Source organism: Podarcis raffonei, chromosome 2 (genome assembly GCF_027172205.1).
Source record: "Podarcis raffonei isolate rPodRaf1 chromosome 2, rPodRaf1.pri, whole genome shotgun sequence".
NCBI classification, from domain to species: Eukaryota; Metazoa; Chordata; class Lepidosauria; order Squamata; family Lacertidae; genus Podarcis; species Podarcis raffonei.
In genome coordinates this window covers 110417593-110433560 of record NC_070603.1, presented here as the reverse complement: position 1 = coordinate 110433560, position 15968 = coordinate 110417593, and the positions used below count along the sequence as shown (strand labels likewise).

General features: G+C 44.5%; 1 protein-coding gene across 2 annotated transcripts in view; it reads right to left on the bottom strand.

Moving 5' to 3' along the window:
- The window catches only part of LOC128408637 (cuticle collagen 2-like), a 29574-nt gene that overhangs the window by 3553 nt on the left and 10053 nt on the right, over nt 1-15968 (bottom strand). The window contains exon 1 of one of the 2 annotated variants that reach the window (XM_053378611.1): nt 4062-4420. The exons of the other annotated variant lie outside the window; for it this stretch is intronic. Coding sequence (XP_053234586.1) covers nt 4062-4146 — 85 coding nt within the window. The 5' untranslated portion in view covers nt 4147-4420. Of the gene's footprint in view, nt 1-4061; nt 4421-15968 lie in introns of those variants that run through there. 2 annotated transcript variants of the gene reach the window in all.

Genomic DNA, 15968 nt, shown 5'->3' with positions numbered 1-15968 from the left:
CAGACTGCCGCTCACAACAACCAAAGCAAACAAAGGCTTATTGAGGACGCTTGCTTTCAGTTCACACGCTCTGTATCAGGGAGGGGCAACTGGGAAAGGGGTGGAGTGGGCCCTTCTGTGGGAATGTTGACATGAGCAAATCTCTCAGGGACAAGGGCACCATGCTTTCCATTAAAGAGGAATCAGGACGCCTAGCTCCTTCCTCGCAGATCTGTGCCTCTCCTCCAAAGGTTGAGCTCCCAATTCCCATCTGTCCCAATCAGCATATGGTCAGGGATGATGGGAGTTGTATTCCAGGAATATCTGGAGCCGTGCTATTTTTTCTAGGTGCCGGAACTCTCCATGAATGCCTCCCTTGTTCTCTTTTCATGGCAATGGTGCCCACCTGAGAGGTGCTGGAACTGAGTTTGGGTGAGTTCCAGCTGGGGGGGGGAGCCCTAATCTGGAGGGATGTTGCTCATCCCTCCTCTAAAACCTCCTGTGTCTCACCTGGCAGCAAACAAATTATTGGAACAAAAGGGGAGTTGGTGCATTCTGGGTTTGCTAAGTTGGAGTAACCTAAGAGCTCATGAGAACCTAGTTGCAATTGGGCGGGTAGGTGAGAATGATTCCAAGAGTGTTGGAGTATAGCTGGTTGATTGTGATTTATGCCCACCCACATTTTACCCTTTTGTCCAAATGTGGACATGCACATCAGTGGCTTTAAATGCAGCAAGATCATTTGGCCCCGCTCCGTTTCAAGTTGCAATGGCACATTGCTGAACACACCTGGGGAGAGAGGCTGGGGGTGTCTTTTTCCAATGCACAATTACCCCTCTGGTTTTCCCACCACTGTAACCCCAGATGAAGCTGTCATCTGCCCACCTGCAATGGCTCAAACGTACACACCACCGTTTAACTGCGAAGTAAATGTGCCCTAAGTTTTCCTTTTTGGGCTGAGGCTGGTTTGAGGAAAAATGCATCAAATGGTGGTATTTGTCGAGAAACCACAAGGTATATCTGCGTAATGGGTAATGGGTGTATGCAAATTCAAAAGCCAGCAGTGGGAGTGCACCGGAGCCAGAGTAAATGGTAATGTGTACGCAGCCTCGGATAATGCAAAGTGAGAAGAGGCAGTGGGAGTTATCTGAGACATTTGCTCCGTTAGTGTATATAGTACAGTGGTACCTCGGGTTAAGAACTTAATTCATTCCAGAGGTCCATTCTTAACCTGCATTTATGGCAATTGACTCAATAAGTGTCTGCTGGATCAGGCCAATCGCCCATCTAATTCAACATCCTGTTCTCACAGTGGCCAACCGGGTGCCTGTGGGAAACTCATAAATAGGATAAAAGCACAAGAGCATTCTTGCAGTTTCCAGCAACTATGCATCTGCTCCCGTGGCTGGTTTTGGAAGCCATTAGCCACCATCTAGATCCATCCTGTCCTTTCTTATGAAAAGCTGCGTTGGACGCATTTCCCCTGCACAAACCAGCCTTGATCTGAATTAAGAATAATTCACGCCTTATCCTCCAGTGTCGCAACTGCTAATCACAGCACCAGGCACGCCCACAAATTTGATACCCGATACTGCCTCTCATTCCCAAGCGCTGAGTGCATTTGGAACATTACCCAGGAATTCTGGCTCCCAGCCACAAAACATTTTCCTAATCTATAAGTAATAAAACAAAAGCATGGCTTTCATCACTAGGGACGGACTCATCTCTCCTATAGGACATTCGCCCCAGGCAATGGGCAGGCCAAGAGCATCATGTTAACATGATCCAGGTCAAGTGCTGGCAATAATTGCAATAGAGGCAAACATGGGAGAAGGGGGGGAGAACAAGACTAGGAAAAATGAAAAGGGAAGAAAAGCAGTATGTTATTCCCATCATCCACTCTCAGGATTCTAGTCTCTCTCCACCTGCATTTACATCTCATCTCCCATTTCATTCTGTCTGCTCTAGGTATGCAAGTTGATTCTTGTTTGTTTGATTACTAGCATATGATTTTATGCTGTTAACCACATTGTAAACCACCATTAAATGGTGGTATACGTTCTATAAACAGTGGGCAAATAAATCAACGAATATTGGATCTTTGTCTTCTTACTCCTGCTTTAAGGCACAGTGCCATGCCATTCCCTAGGGCTGGGCCAGCTCTCGTTTTTTGCAATTGGAGCAGTGCTGCAAATTTCCTTCCACATTCCCCTGCTATCATTCCCCATCCATTAGCGAGAAAAGAAATTGCATTCAAAAATTATCAAAGAGGAGGGGGGAAATTGAGTCAAATTCTCGTGTGCGGGGTATGATATGAGCTTTTTGTTGTGGTGACCTTACTTCTGAAGTGGAGGAGAGGTTTGTGAACGTCCCTTTTTTACCATTCTGCAAATCCTCTTTCCAGGGGTCTACACTCTGTAGCTTCACTGGGCGCTTGTGTTTTCTGAAAACGACCTGACACCGTCAGCTGGGCTTCCTTGTAAGTACAGGAGGCGAGGGAGACTTTCTACCAATGCTACTGACACCTGTTTATTGTTGTTTTTAAGTGAAGCCTTTTTGCTTTTAAAGAAATCAGCATGGGTTGTTTTTTTTTAAAAAAAACAACAGTATTTTTCTTGAACAAAATAATCAAGCACACCAGTCTGAGACACTTCCTGGCTTTCTGTGCTTCAGTTAAAGCCCAAAAGAATAATAGAATCATAGAATCGTAAATTTGGAAGTCTAGTCAAACCCCCTGCAATGCAGGAATATGCAGCTGCCCCAAACGGGGATCGAACCTGCAACCTTGGTGTTACCGGCACTATGCTCCAAGCAACTAAGCCATCGTGAGAAGGGTTGTTGCTCAGTGGCAGAACTCATGCCTTGAATGCAAAAAGTCCTGGGTTCAATCTCAAGCATCTCCAGGGCCAAGTTGACAGATGGGCAGAACCACTCTCCTGCTAATCACCTGGTGTCAGTTGACACTTTTATACACACATAACATACTGGTGTCTATAGCAGACAGTCTCCCTGGCTTCCTGTACTTACAGGGGAGCCTGACAACCAAGGATTGACAGAGCCTGAAAATCCTCTTTTGGCTGAGCCAAAAGCTCATTGCCTGCCTCACCCCCAACGCCCAAAATGCCTTGGCAACTTAGCAAATCTAAAACATGGGCACCCCAAATAGCAAAGAGTCAGGTTAAGAACCTAAGAAGACCCTGCAGGACCATCGTATCCAACATCCTGTTGGCATAATGGCCGCCCAGATGCCCGTGGGAAACCGCCAAGCTGGACCTGCACAAGAGCCCACTTTCCTCCTGTGCTTTCCAGCAACTGGTGCTCAGAAGATAGATTGAGGGACTATAAGGGATTTACATACCCTCCAACATTTCTCCGCTGGAAATAGGGACCTCCAGTGCTATTTTTATAGAAAAAGAGGTGCCGGAACTCACCACGAAAGCCTCCCTTGTTCTCTCATAATGGCAATGGCGCCCACCTGAAAAGTACTGGAACTAAGTTCTGGCTGGGGGGGGGGAGCCCTGGGGATTTCCTATTCCATACCCTCCAACATTTCTCCAATGAAAATAGGGACATCCTAAGGATAAGGACGCAGGTGGCGCTGTGGGTTAAACCACAGAGCCTAGGGCTTGCCGATCAGAAGGTCGGCAGTTCGAATCCCCACGACAGGGTGAGCTCCCGTTGCTCGGTCCCAGCTCCTGCCAACCTAGCAGTACTAAAGCACGTCAAAGTGCAAGTAGATAAATAGGTACTGCTCCGGCGGGAAGGTAAATGGCGTTTCCATGCGCTGTTCTGGTTCGCCAGAAGCAGCTTAGTCATGCTGGCCACGTGACCCGGAAGCTGTACACCGGCTCCCTCGGCCAATAAAGCGAGATGAGCACCACAACCCCAGAGTCGGCCACAACTGGACCTAATGGTCAGGGGTCCCTTTACCTTTAAGGAAAAGCGGGGCATTCCCTGATCAAATCAGAAACCGGGACGGCTTCTTTAATTCCGGGACTGTCCCTGGAAAATAGGGACACCTGGAGGGTTTGCATCGATGATGTCTGAATGATGATAAGCCCTTGAGCCCCACCAAACCATACCTTGCAGGTGGAGACACAGAACCAGGAGGATGGCCGCAGAAGTCATGCCACAGAAGGGCCATCGCCCAGGACTTCCACAGTTCATCTTGAGAGGCCTCTGAGAGGAGGAAGAGGAGAAGAAGTTCTGCTTCCCTCTGCTGACTCTGCCTTGGAGTGACAGAAGTATCCTGCTCCCTCCCTCTGTGCTCTGGGACTTATATCACCAGAGCCCAGCCCCGCCCAGCCTTGAAAACAGCATCCCGAGATGGGATCAGGATGCTGCATTCCACCTGCTGTATCACTGTGGTTGGCCACACCTCTCAGCCCTGCCATTAACCTGATGGTGCTTTCGGGGCAGCAAGGTGATTGGGTGGGGAAATGGGAGGAGCCTGTGATGTAGCAAGTGAAACCTGGAGGGGATGAGGATGGGTTTTAGGGAGGTAAATATGGAGAAAAATGGACCATGGATTAAGCGGGGTTACTTAGCCTCTCCAAAGAGGAAGAATGGTTACGAGAAAGTGTTAAGGGGCACCAAACATTTATCCAGGCTAGGCTGCCATGGTTTTCGTTATCAGCTGCATGTCTGAGAGGAATACATTCAGCAGGATAAGGGTTTCATAGAAGCATGGAATTGTAGAGCGGGAAGGGACCGAAAATGTCATCTAATCCAACCCCCCTGCAATTCAGGAATCTCAATTTATCACAGGCATTACCTGTCCAGGGACAGGGCTCCTTATGTGTACTGAGGGGGCATTCTATGCTTCTTTTTTAAAATCAATTTTTATTAAAAGTTTTCAACATAAAAGACAATAAAAACCACACTAATGTTAAAAAGAAAAATAGAAAAAAGGAAGAGTAAGGGAGGAGGAGGAGGAGAGAAGAAGACGAAGAAGACGAAGAAGAAGAAGAAGAAGGAGGAGGAGGAGGAGGAGGAGGAGGAAATTACAAATTTCTCTATACTCTCAGGGGGCTGTCTCTGCTTCTGACCTGGCTCCACTGCCTAAAGAATAATTTGCTACACAAAACGACCTCTTCAAAAAGACACTTCCTCTGTACAGAAGTTGGTACCATCCTACAGTAAAGGTTATACAATTAAAAGCACATGTGTTCGGACACCCATTTTTTGCCTTCTGAACAAAAACCCTGGAATTTCCCCCACCGCATTCCTGGGATAGCTCAGTCAGTAGAGCATGGAAATTTTAATCTATGGGCCAAGCTTCCTCAAACTCGGCCCTCCAGATATTTTGAGACTACAGTTCCCATCATGCCTGACCACCGGTCCTGCTAGCTAGGGATCATGGGAGTTGTAGGCCAAAAACATCTGGAGGGCTGAGTTTGAGGAAGCCTGCTCTGGGCTGTGGGTTCGAGCCTCACCTTGGGTGAAAAATTTCTGCATTGCAAGGGGTTGGACTAGATGACCCACGTGGTCTCTTTCAATTCTACAATTCTATGATTCCAGTGATAGCTTCATTTCCCTTCATCTCCATGCTAAGCCGAGTTTGGCCTGCTGGAGTTTCTGGTTGTCCCCTTGGTGCCACTGGGCTGGGACCAGCTAAGTCATGGGTAGGCAAACTAAGGCCCGGGGGCCGGATCTGACCCAATCGCCTTCTACATCCAGCCCGCGGATGGTCCGGGAATCAGTGTGTTTTTACACGAGTAACAGGTGTCCTTTTATTTAAAATGCATCTCTGGGTTATTTGTGGGACCTGCCTGGTGTTTTTACATGAGTAGAATATGTGCTTTTATTTAAATTACATCTCTGGGTTATTTGTGGGGCATAAGAATTTGTTCTTTCCCCCCCCCAAAAAAAATATAGTCCGGCCCACCACAAGGTCTGAGGGACGGTGGACTGCTGAAAAAGTTTGCTGTGTGAGGCAAACAATTTCCGCTCGTGCAATGGAACTTCCCATCCCTTTTCCTTCCACATGTGCCCACTACATCACCTCCCAATCTGCTCCAGATGGTTGCGGGGAAATCCAGATCAGATGTTGAAGAAGTTTAGGGGAAGAGCAGAGGGAAGAGCAGTCCTGCTGTACTCGTGGGAGTCTTTCTGCTTCCACAGTGACAAAGGCTGTTGTGCAGCTCTGCAACCGGTGTCCTTCCGCCACTGGTTTCGGAAGCAATGTACACACCGCCTAATCCACAATTCGTATCTATCCTGCACCTATCCTTTTGTTTTCTTACGGAATGCTGTGTTTCAGTGTGCTTTCCCCCAAACTGGCTTTGATCCAAACTGAGAAAAACGATGGTCTTGCTTGTGCTGTGAACTGACAATGTGTACACTGCCTTTGTTGAATACACCCAGTGCCGGATTTACATATAAGCTAAACAAGCTATAGCTTAGGGCCCCACTCTCTTAGGGGCCCCCAAAAAATTAAAGGAACAAAGAAGATGTACATTTCCAAAATATAAGATAAAAAACAAATAAAATAAAACCTACATACAGCAACAGTGTTTTGTGTTGTGTAGGCTCCTATGAATTACCATATAGCATATATTCAACACAAAATACAGCAATAATTTGTTGTTGACAAAGGACAGCTGGACATAGAAAGGGCCCCATTACCTTCAGTAGCTCAGGGCCTCATCAAACCTAAATCCGGCCCCGCGGATTCAGACATTGTGCGGAGGGCATGTTCATCTTTGCTTTAGTACTGTGGTGAGCGCATCCCTTCTTTGGTGTCCGGTCATTACAATGCCATTCTTGGCCATATTCAGCACCGCAGTGATTCATGCTGAAGAAATCATTACAAAGCACTTTAACATTCCCTTCCTTTCATATTAGGTACCACGGTGATTAATGCTTCATTACGCAACAATTTGATTACGGGCAATTTCGTTGCCTTCCTTTCATATCTGGTACTTTGTATAACTGAGCCACTGAAGTTTTATATTTTGCATTCTATCTACCTAATTTTGTTCGATAAAGACTTCCTGTGAAGAGGGTTGAAATAACATTGTGAAACAGTTTGCATAACCGTCTGTGATAAAAATAAAAATTAAATTACTGTATTTTTCTGTGTATAGGACTATATTTTTTCCTAAATTTTTGAAGTTTAAAATAAGGGGTCGTCTTATACACAGATAGTGCATAGTGCATTTTCTTAATTTTGAGTCCCCTTAAAAAGGGTGCGTCATATACACGGGGGCGTGTTATACACGGAAAAATACGGTAAATAACAGCAGCAAGACACATGAACAATGTTTGAGCAATTAGTTCTTCTTCATTCAACCATTGTGAAATTCGCTGACTTGATAAGTACTTCACCACTCGGCTACTTTGATCAGATGATATGTCTTTGAACAAACAGTGCTTTATTTAGGCTCTTTCCACCTGAAACGCAGAACTGGCCAATATATACAGCAGTGAAGAAAACTAAAGTGGTCTATAAAACAAAGAACAGCTGATACAAACTTGTTGAATTCCCATTCACCCATGAGGTTCAGATATATAACTTTTATCCCTTGCTAACCTAGATCACAGCAGTGATGGCTCCCACCAAAGACTCCCGTAGTTTGTTAAGGCAGAACCACAATTCCCAGTGCCCTTAACAAACTACAGTTCCCAGGATTCTTCAGTGGAAGCCATTGCTACCAAGATGGTACAAGAATGCTTTAAAAGTATGATGTGGGCGTGACCCTAGTCTCTTTTTCTTCTCTACTTCCTTGACCACCATCAAAGCTGTAACCAGTGCTTTCTTTTCCTAAAAAAATGTTTAGGGGTACTCTCATTTTCCTACTCATATTGAAATACTGCCCCTCAATGAGGCCAAACTTAGATTCACAAAATGATGATGATGGTGGTGATAATGGCTGGATTTCCCCAGCCACTCTGGGCGGCTTCCAAGAAGAGATTAAAAATACATTAAAACATCAGTCATTGAAAACTTCCCTAAACAGGCCTGCCTTCAGATGTCTTCTAAACGTCAGGTAGTTGTTTATTTCTTTGACATCTGATGGGACGGTGTTCCACAGGGCAGGTGCCACTACCAAGAAGACCCTCTGCCTGGTCCCTGTTACCTCACTTTTTTCGCAGTGAGGGAACCACCAGAAGGCCCTCGGAGCTGGACCTCAGTGTCTGGGTAGAAGGATGGGGGTGGAGACGATCCTTCAGGTATACTGGGCCGAGGCCGTTAGGGCTTTAATGATCAGCACCAACACTTTGAATTGTGCCTGGAAACGTATTGGGTATGTTTAGGGGTATGCATACCCCTGCATCCCCCCAGAAGGAAAAGCAAATGCGTTTAAGCTAGTTGGAAAAATAAAGTAACGTAACAAGAACGGCTGGAAGTCAAGTCACTTGGTGGGTGTCCGTGTGGGGTAGGTGTGTAGGCATGTTGATATGTACAGTACAGTGGTACCTCAGGTTACATATGCTTCAGGTTACATACGCTTCAGGTTACAGACTCTGCTAACCCAGAAATAGTGCTTCAGGTTAAGAACTTTGCTTCAGGATGAGAACAGAAATCGTGCGCGGCAGCAGCAAGAGGCTGCTAAAGTGGTGCTTCAGGTTAAGAACAGTTTCAGGTTAAGAACGGACCTCCGGAACGAATTAAGTACTTAACCCGAGGTACCACTGTCTAAGTAGGTATTATATAGAGTAATGTAGGTATGTTTTATGTTATGAAAATAAGGTAGTGTTTTATGTATGTGTATTGTGTAAATGTCTATGTATGTATGTTAATAATAATAAAGAAGAATAAAAGAGAAAAGAAAGAAAAGAACTTGCTATAACTGTTTTTAGTTCATGTTTACCTGCAGGGCACTGTGTACCTGAATCGGTGCTCTATAAGAATATATGACGCGCCTGCCCATCTGGTCCAGCACCCTGTTTTCACAGCGGCCAGACAGATGCTTGTGGGAAACCCGCCAGCAGGATCTGAGCTCTCTCCCCTCCTGCACTTTACAGCCACTGGCTTTCAGAAGCAATCCTGCCTCCAGCTGTGGAAGCAGAGCCTGGTAGCCCTTGTGCCTGGTAGCCCTTGAGAGCCTCACTGCCTCCTGTGGGAGTGAGTTCCGCAGTTTAAATAAATCATCAGCATTACAGCTAACCACAGCCAGTGGACTGAACATGCAGCTAGGGTGGATCCTGATCTTATCCCGTGTTTGCCTTTCTGGATACCCATCTGCATTGCAAAGCGAGGTCAGCTCAGCAAAGAATAGAGGTGGCTCAGGGCTGGCAATCCATTGCTACATTGCCTCTCGTGTTAAGCAAGAACCCGTCCTGTCGGAACCTAGTTGGCAGGGATCAAGTATCTATTTCAACACTCGAATAGAATAGGGAAAGTATTTAGGTCAGGAAATGTGGGAAGGTGAATATAATTAATATAATATTATAATATAATATAATATAATATAATAATATAATATAAACAATTTATTTATACCCTGCCCATCTGGAAAAGGTAGAGAGAATGGGGATTTCTCTCTGGTGCCCAGGAGGACATGGCACAACCGAAGTTGTGAGTCCTGGATTCCATCCATCTCCTCTTTGGGAGGAAAAGAATGAGGACGAGCGATGGGTTTTGCAGAGGAATAGGCAAACTCGGCCCTCCAGATGTTTGGGGACTGCAATTCCCATCATCCCTGACCACTGGAGAGCCAGTGTGGTGTAGTGGTTAAGAGCGGTAGTCTCGTAATCTGGGGAACCGGGTTCGCGTCTCCGCTCCTCCACATGCAGCTGCTGGGTGACCTTGGGCCAGTCACACTTCTTTGAAGTCTCTCAGCCCCACTCACCTCACAGAGTGTTTGTTGTGGGGGAGGAAGGGAAAGGAGAATGTTAGCCGCTTTGAGACTCCTGAAGGGGAGTGAAAGGCGGGATATCAAATCCAAACTCTTCTTCTTCTTCTTCTTCTTCTTCTTCTTCTTCACTGGTCCTGTTAGCTAGGGATGATGGGAGTTGTAGTCCCAAAACATCTGGAGGGCCGAGTTTGCCTATGCCTGGTTTTGCATGAGCCTGAGAACAGGAAAGTATTGACTGGGAAATGTCACCCCAATGACCACTGCAAGTTAGGAGGGCAGGTCTTTCAGGCTGTTTATAAGCACCAGCTGCTATTCACTATTACATCAAGAGACCTGCTTGCCACTCCAGCAGGACCTTGGCATGGCTAGACTGGCACCCACTCACCCACATAATTCTGGGTGGGCAGAAGTAAAGTGCAGGTGGAGCACATTGGTCAAAGTGCACAGGCTAAGGGAGGCGCCCGAGCATCCTTAGGCAAAGGCCCTGTGCCCAGGAATCAAGAGGGGTTGTGCCTATAAAGAAGGTAAAGGTAAAAGGTAAAGGAACGCTGAATGGTTAAGTCCAAAGGCGACTATGGAGGTGCAGCGCCCATCTCGCTTTCAGGTCGAGGGAGCCAGTGTTTGTCCACAGACAGTTGGGGATTTGAACCACCGACCTTCCAATCAGCAAGCCCAAGAGGCTCAGTGGTTTAGACCACAGCGCCACCTGCATCCCTTCTATATTTGAATGCTCTGTCCCATTTAAAGAAGACTTAGCCAATTAAATGAATGAATGGATTCACAACATGCATAGCTTAGCAAAGGACCAGGAGGGGACAAAGCCTGTGTTTTGCATATTTGAATTACTTTGAAGTGGGTGGGTGTTATTATTTCATCAAGGCAAATGTGTTTTTATGTGCTCTTTTTTTTTGTACAATATTTTTATTAATTTTCACAAAAACATTACATATTTTTTTAAAAAGCATACAATAAAACATTTAAAACAACTATATACACTATCAGTATTGAAGCCACAGTATGGGAATTACTTGAATCCCCTCCTCCCTTGGTTCCTTTATAATATTTTCATTCACGCATGTCAATAAAGCCTTTTTCTCGGATTACTTCCAATTTTTGTACATTGTCTATAATATTACAAGTGTTTTTGGCAAGATGACAATAAATATAAAAAAGAATGGTAAATGTCTATTGCATATTTACAAAAGCAATGTACACAAGTTAATACATTAGCAGGGTTTTTAGATGGGCCATTTAAAACATCACTCCAGTTTCCCAAAATACCCAGATATTACCTACAGTAGATAACAGAAGTGTTTTCCTGCCTATTTTGAGTTGAAAGCAGTATCTGAGAAATGTGCTGTTTCACATTGCTGTGAGTTTTGGACTCTGGGGTAGGCTGCATACCTAAGTTTCTTCTAATTCTTAGACTCAACAAGGATCCAATTGCTGGAGTAGCCAGACATGGTCTGTCTCGGGAGACAATGGAGGGGTGAGCCTTTGGGTGTGATGTCAAACGGTTGGAAGGGTTGTAGCAATTAAATAGTCCCGAGATGGTATGTGTGATGTTGTTGGGGCCAGTAATGGTGTTGTCCGGGTGTATGTGGCAGCAAAGTTGGCATCTGGGTTTATTGCAGGCTCTGGTGCCAGTGTCCGTGTTACGTATGGTTGTAGTATTATTGTGGGTTAGGAGTTGTTTAAGATTGGGTGGCCACTATTTAATTGCTCATCGTCTAACATTGTGTATGCCATCAAATGCCAACAGTGTCCTTCAGCTCTCTATATTGGACAAACAGGCCAAACCTTACGCCAAAGAATAAACGGACATAAATCGGATATCAAGAATCACAAGACAGAGAAACCAGTAGGAGAACACTTCAATCTCCCAGGACATTCTATACAAGATCTCAAAGTAGCTGTTTTACTACAAAGGAATTTCAGAAATAGACTGGAAAGAGAAGCTGCTGAATTGCAACTCATTACCAAACTTAAAACCATGGAGAGACCTGGTCTGAACAAAGACATTGGATTCTTATCTCATTATACATGACAAAGCCATTTTTCACCTTCTCACCCCTTGCTTTTTCCTGTAAGACCTATTGCAGTCGTTAAGAGTCGTCAACAGGCTCATCACAGCTATCTGCCAATCACCCATTCCCACCACCCTTCTGAGTAATACCCCTCCCCACCTTCTCACTATATAGAAGGATCTGGCAACTTCTGTTTCAGTGTATCTGAAGAAGTGTGCATGCACACAAAAGCTCATACCAAGAACTAACTTAGTTGGTATTTAAGGTGCTACTGGAAGGAAAAAAAATTTTTGTTTTGACTATGGCAGACCAACATGGCTACCTATCTGTAACTGGAACTATGTATTACAAATGAGCAGTTTATGCCACCTATTATTTAAGTGATAGAATGCCAGATACCATTTAATGAATATATTTAAGTGCTCTCTTAGAGAAGACTTAGCTGATTAAATGAATGAATGGATTCACAACATGCATAGCTTTGCAAACATCTGCATAAAAGAATAGGAAATACAAGCACACTTTTGTTTACACAGAATGATAAAGTTGGGAGGGACGCTGAGGAGCATCTAAGTCCAACCTCCTTACGGGGATCAAACCTGCAACCTTGGCGTTACCAGCAACGTACTCTAACCAACTGAGCTATCCTGCTGAGCTGATAATAATTTGCATATGCAGTACATAAACATGTTCCCAATACCTCACAGTAATATTACTAACATATTCTTCAACATCAACTTCATTGGTCATGTTGTGCGGATGCCTGATTATCATCTTCCAAAGCAACTATTTTATTCCGAACTTAAAAATGGAAAGCATAATGCCGGTGGTCAACAAAAGAGGTTTAAAGACTCTCTCAAGTCAAATCTTTAAAATGTAGTATAAACACCAACAACTGGGAAACACTTGCCTGAGTGCACTCCAATTGGAGAACAGCCTTTACCAAAGGTTTCATGGGCTTTGAAGATCTTCGAACTCAGGACGCAAGGGAGAAATGTGCTAAGAGGAAGGCACGCTTGGCAAACCCTCACAGTGATCAACTCCCACCGGGAACCAATGTCTCCACTGTGGAAGGATGTGTGGATCCAGAATTGGCCGCCACAGCCACTTACGGACCCATTGTTAAAACCTAGTTTATGGAAGATAATCTTACTCAGTTATGAGTGATTGCCAAAGAAAGAAGAAACTTGATAAAATGGAGTTATGCAAGGGCAGGATACTGCAGGATAGCACATGTGTTTGGACTCTGGTGTGATGATCATAGAGTCATAGACATGTACCATCTTAGAAAAGGCATTCCCTTCTGTGAGGGAAATAAATGAGAAACCTTTAGTATGCAAAAGCCACAGTAGTCGACCGTATTCCTTCTGGTCCTTTTTCCAGCTGGCAAATGGCAAATGGAGCTCTGGAACATGTGACCGGGAAGGCTTTGGCTTCCTGGACTTGCTGCCACCTCAAATTGCTTCCTCTTTACTCACGAGCTCCATTTAAGGATTATTTTAATTGGCTAAAGACTGAGCAATGCCGTTCCTCAGATAAAAAGAACCATGCAACAGGTTGTTACTGCTACTGACAACAGGATCAGAGTCACTGCTTAATACCTGGTTATCCCTCTGTTACTTTGATCCTCAATTGTCTATTGTGGTCATGGCAAGGATTGCAGTATCATTGGACGCAGGCTAGCCATAAAACTCCTAAGTAATAAACAACAATGATCAAGGCTGACAGCATGCCTGTTACAAACTCTGATTTGTATTGTTAGAAGGCACCTAAAAGTGTGGGGGAGTTATTGTTTTGTGTTTTTATTATATATTTTTCTGTTTTTCACTTGTATTTTTATGCTGTGAGCCGCCCTGAGATATACAGATATACAGATATACAGATATACAGATATACAGATATACAGATGAATAAATAAAATGCATACATACATAAAAGGTTATCTACTCCAGTGGTCCCCAAACTTTTTTCCCTATGGGCTACTTGAGAATTGCTGGTGGTCTTGGTGGACCATGCAATGACTTTTCTGCCTGTCATAAAGGTAAAGGTAAAGGTACCCCTGCCCGTACAGGCCAGTCTTGACAGACTCTAGGGTTGTGCGCTCATCTCACTCTAGAGGCTGGGAGCCAGCGCTGTCCGCAGACACTTCCGGGTCACGTGGCCAGCGTGACAAGCTGCATCTGGCGAGCCAGCGCAGCACACGGAACGCCGTTTACCTTCCCGCTAGTAAGCGGTCCCTATTTATCTACTTGCACCCGCGGGTGCTTTCGAACTGCTAGGTTGGCAGGCGCTGGGACCAAGCGGCAGGAGCGCACCCCGCCGCGGGGATTCAAACCGCCGACCTTTCGATCGGCAAGTCCTAGGTGCTGAGGCTTTAGCCCACAGCGCCACCCTCGTCCCCCTCTGCCTGTCATAGTGTTACACAAATTTTAAGGTACACACATAGCAGGGACACGCTCAGTGCCAGATTTACGTATAAGCTAAGCAAGCAATAGCTTAGGGCACCACTCTCTTGGGGGCCCCAAAAAAATTGAAAGGAAGAAAAAGATGTACATTTCCAAAATATAAGATAAAAACAAATAAAATAAAACCTACATACAGCAACAGTGTTTTGTGTTGTGTAGGCTCCTATGAATTACCATATAGCATATATTCAACACAAAAAACAGTAACAATTTGTTGTTGACAAAGAACAGCTGGACATATAAAGGGCCCCATCACATTCAGTAGCTTAGGCAGGCATAGACAAACTTGGCCATCCAGATGTTTTTGGCCTACAACTCCCATGATCCCTAGCTAGCAGGACCAGTGGTCAGGGATGATGGGAATTGTAGTCCCAAAACATCTGGAGGACTGTTTGCCTATGCCTGTCTTAGGGCCTCATCAAACATAAATCCGGCCCTGGACACACTCCACAGAAAACCAATCCTTCACCCTTCAAATAACAGGAAACACTCCCCACAAGAAATAAATGCTTTATCTGAGTTCCCAAAGCAATCCCGAAGCCATCCCAAATATTTTCTCCGCAGCAGAAGGAAGTACCTTGACAAAAAAATTCATTCCCAAGTTATTTTCACTTGCAAAATCCTTCAAATCCTGTAAAGAGATAAACTTCTCACACGGTCTGTGACAAAAGATTCAAGGACTTGGGTATCTACCATTTCAAAAGAATGACCCAGACTAGCCAAGATAAGGCAGTCAGCAAGAATAATCAGTTATCTTGACTGGACAGGAGACAACAAGCCACACTCTCATATTTCTGCACCTCTTTCTGTGATGCTGGTATGATACTTGTAGGCGGTCTTCGGCTAAGGGGTTGGGCAATTTCTAAAGTCTTTAAAAATTGTATGCGACGACAGCTGCGGGGATGCTGTTAGCTCAGAGATGAAAAGAAGACAAAGTCCCTACCAGAGAAGAATGGCAAATGAGGCTATTGGATTATGCCAAAACAGCAAAACTGACCAGAAAACTCAGGAACCAGGAAGACCAAAACTTTAATAAGGAATGGGGGGAAATTACAATTTACCTTAAAGACCACTGTAAGCAGCTGAAAACATTAGCAGGACCGCAATAACACTATGGATACAATGGAGTTATAAAAAAAACTTGGATTATTTTTAAAAAGATGCAGCAGAAAAGGTTTACTAACAGAACCCCCTAGAAGGAAAGGTGGGAAGTCTAGAGATTTGGGAGAATCTTGTATTTTCGGATGTGTTGTGGTATGATTGTAAACTTAAATATGTAAAACCAAATAAAAATTATATAAATAAAATAAAGTTGTTACGCACTTCTGTTCTGGGTCTTCACCTCCTTGCAAGAATACGGTGGGCGGACTCTGATGCAACAGAAGATAAAGATCTGGTTCCTGCCTCCATTCTTCTCTCACCAATCATGGAGGATACCGAACCCTTTATTGGTTTGGAATTTGGGCTGTAAACGCCAAGCCCAATTTTTTTCTTATAACAATAGCAACTGCAACGCACTGTGCAAGCTATGGTATGGTTTTCAACCACAGACCACTTGAATTAAGTTTTTTTTTTTAAAAATGGAAATTTTATTTACAACATAACATAAACCCCCACCCCCCAATACAGAAATCCACCCTCATTAAACATGAACATAACATACACTAAGCATAACATACAACAATACAAACAAC